The 2,722-nt window shown below is 34.9% G+C and overlaps 1 protein-coding gene across 2 annotated transcripts; it reads right to left on the bottom strand.

Moving 5' to 3' along the window:
• Positions 1-169: 169 nt before the first annotated feature.
• LOC17883786 (bifunctional protein FolD 4, chloroplastic) lies at positions 170-1,486 on the bottom strand. Of its 2 annotated transcripts, XM_023781750.1 has the most exons (5): positions 1,225-1,474; positions 1,019-1,116; positions 701-916; positions 450-614; positions 170-343 (listed from the first exon to the last, which is right to left on the bottom strand). In XM_023781750.1, exons 1-5 carry the CDS (start codon positions 1,472-1,474, stop codon positions 170-172), a joined length of 903 nt encoding a protein of 300 aa, XP_023637518.1. The 2 variants fall into 2 exon arrangements, with proteins under 2 accessions (XP_023637518.1, XP_006286721.1); XM_006286659.1 differs by having other exon boundaries at positions 1,019-1,486.
• Between the last annotated feature and the right edge of the window lie 1,236 nt (positions 1,487-2,722).

Genomic DNA, 2,722 nt, shown 5'->3' with positions numbered 1-2,722 from the left:
CATATATATATATATATCCGACTTAATTTAAGAGTTCATGTTTGGTAATATCTTTTAAACACCAAAACAAAATCCATTAATTGGATTTTTTTAAAAAAAGAGCAAAGAATAAGAAAGTTAAAAAAAAAAAAAAAAAAAAAAACAAATTCCAAAACGCCCACCAACGAAGTCACTGGAAGTTATGAATCCTCTTAGCTGATGTTAAAGTGTTGGACAAAAGCATGGCAATGGCCATTGGTCCTCCTACACCACCAGGAACAGGAGTGATGGCTGATGCAACTTTGCAAGCCTCCTCATAGCAAACGTCTCCAACCAATCGATAGCCACGGGGAGCACTTGGATCCTGCAATGCAATTCATGTTATGTACATGAATGTCACATATATATTGGATTTATTAGAAATTCATCTATATATCTGACACTACCATATGTCAAAAATGTCCACTCACCTCAACAGGAGTGGTCCCAGCATCGATTATGACTGCGCCTGGTTTTATCCAGCTTCCTCTGACCATGTTTGGTTGTCCAAGAGCTGAGATTATGATATCAGCTTCTCTTGTGAATTTTTCCGCCATCTCCGGGGGGAACATGCTCAATGTAGTTGCATCCTCCCTCTACATTTTACAAAGATACCTCGATAAAAGGACCAAATAGCTAGCTAGCCAACTTATAATAATCGAATGGCATCATCATATATTACCTCAAGTAATTGAGTAATGGCGAGACCATCAAGGGAAGACCACCTTTCGAGAACAACAACGATTTTTCCTTTGATTTCAATGTTGTATCTGTGCAACAACTCGATGCATGCTTTAGGAATACACGGAACATAAAAGTCAAGCGTTCCAAAACAATATCGTCCTTCAACGAGTTTCTCTTTACTAACCGCATTCCGTATCTTCACTTCATCCATATGCTGCAAATTGTACACAACAACATCAAGCCTGTCTGGGAATAACTGTTTAGTTAAGAATATGAATATGATGAATTGATGATGATGATAAGAGACTCTGTTTACCGATGGTCGAGGCAACTGAACAAGGACTCCATGGACGCGAGGATCATCGTTGAAGCCTAAGACATATTTCAACACCTCTTCTTCTGATGAATCTTCAGCTAGACCAACTTCGAATGAAGTCATTCCAACGGATTCACAAGCTTCCTTCTTGTCCCTCACGTCAGTTACGGATTCCTCTCTATCCCCTACACGGATTATCGCTAAACCAGGAACCACACCGATTGATTCCTTCATTCTTGAAACTTCGACTGTTATCTCCTCTCTAATCTTTGCCGCCACAGCTTTGCCATCAATTACTATTGCGGATGGAGATGAAGAGGAACGAATGGAGAGGGTACAGCCTCTGCGGTCAGAGGCAGAGTTTGGCCGATACACCGTGGAAGGAGAAAAAGCACCTTTGCGGCTGTTCACATGGATGAGACGCGACGTCATGAGGGAGGAGCAATCGGTAGACATCATCAACGCCATTTTCTAACTTGGCAAACTAGTCGTGACTTCCAACTTAAGTTAGGGTTTATGTATATTATTTCTTGTTCCAAAACGTTTGTGCAAATTTTATACGAGATTAGAGATAGAATAGTTGAGAAAGATATGTACTTATCCTAAAACCCATTAGGACTTATCTCCTAGAAATATAATTAATATTACTTTTCAATTAAATCACATTTATATACGATTTGCTTGTGGCCTTGTGGGTCATCAAGTGGAGTGGTGGTAGTATTGCTGCAAATCTATATTATTATTTTTGCAACCCTTTTTTTGACCACTCTTGGTTTTAATTTTTATCTCACCAAATGCCCTCCATATTTTGTTAATCAAGGTTATCTCATTAAGGTTAATTGTGTCATTAGTGAAGTCGGGTCGGTTTGTTTTAACAATTTACTACCCGATTGCAAAAACCGGATCCTATATTGATGCTACAATTTATTGCAAAAATCGGATCTTATATTGGTCCTATATTAATGCTACAATTTATTACAAACGGAACATTAATTGTGTCATTAGTGTTAATGTTATTATTATTTTTTGGTTGTCTCAAATTGTTTTTGTTTTTTGTGGACAAAAGGTCGTTCCATATTGTTAAAACCAGGAAAAAGGAAAATTACAAAAGTAAACAACATATACACTACGATGAAATGCATAAGAGTTTTTTTTTTTTTCAACCAAAAAAAAATGCATAAGAGTACTATAAACAAAATCTTAGACCCAAAAAAATTAGAAGTCCTTTCCAAAATAAATCGAAACCCTTTCGAAGTACATAATTATCATTTTTCCTATTTTTTTAATTATCTTTTTTGTCAACTTTTACAATATTATTTCTCAAATTTATGTGTTTTCTCTTTTAAGAAAATTATATTTTAACAACCATTCTTATGCATTTCAACTTCATGTTTATTAGAGTATCCAAACAATTAATAATAAGATAAATACCCTCAAATAGCATCAAAATATGTTTTATATACCGTTATATTTTAACAACCATTCTTATGCATTTCATCGGAACTTCATGTTTATTAGAGTATCCAAACAATTAATAATAAGATAAATACCCTAAATAGCACCAAAATATTTTTTGTAAAACTTTGTAAACCTTTTAAAAACCTTATAAATGACGTTTAAAACCTTTTAAAACTTTACAAATATTTGGATTTAGTCTTCCAGTAGGAATGATGATCTTGATGTACCTTATCAACCATATAAAAG

Source organism: Capsella rubella, unplaced genomic scaffold, assembly GCF_000375325.1.
Source record: "Capsella rubella cultivar Monte Gargano unplaced genomic scaffold, Caprub1_0 scaffold_6, whole genome shotgun sequence".
In the NCBI taxonomy this organism is placed as follows: Eukaryota; Viridiplantae; Streptophyta; class Magnoliopsida; order Brassicales; family Brassicaceae; genus Capsella; species Capsella rubella.
This window is presented reverse-complemented; position numbering and strand designations above follow the sequence as displayed.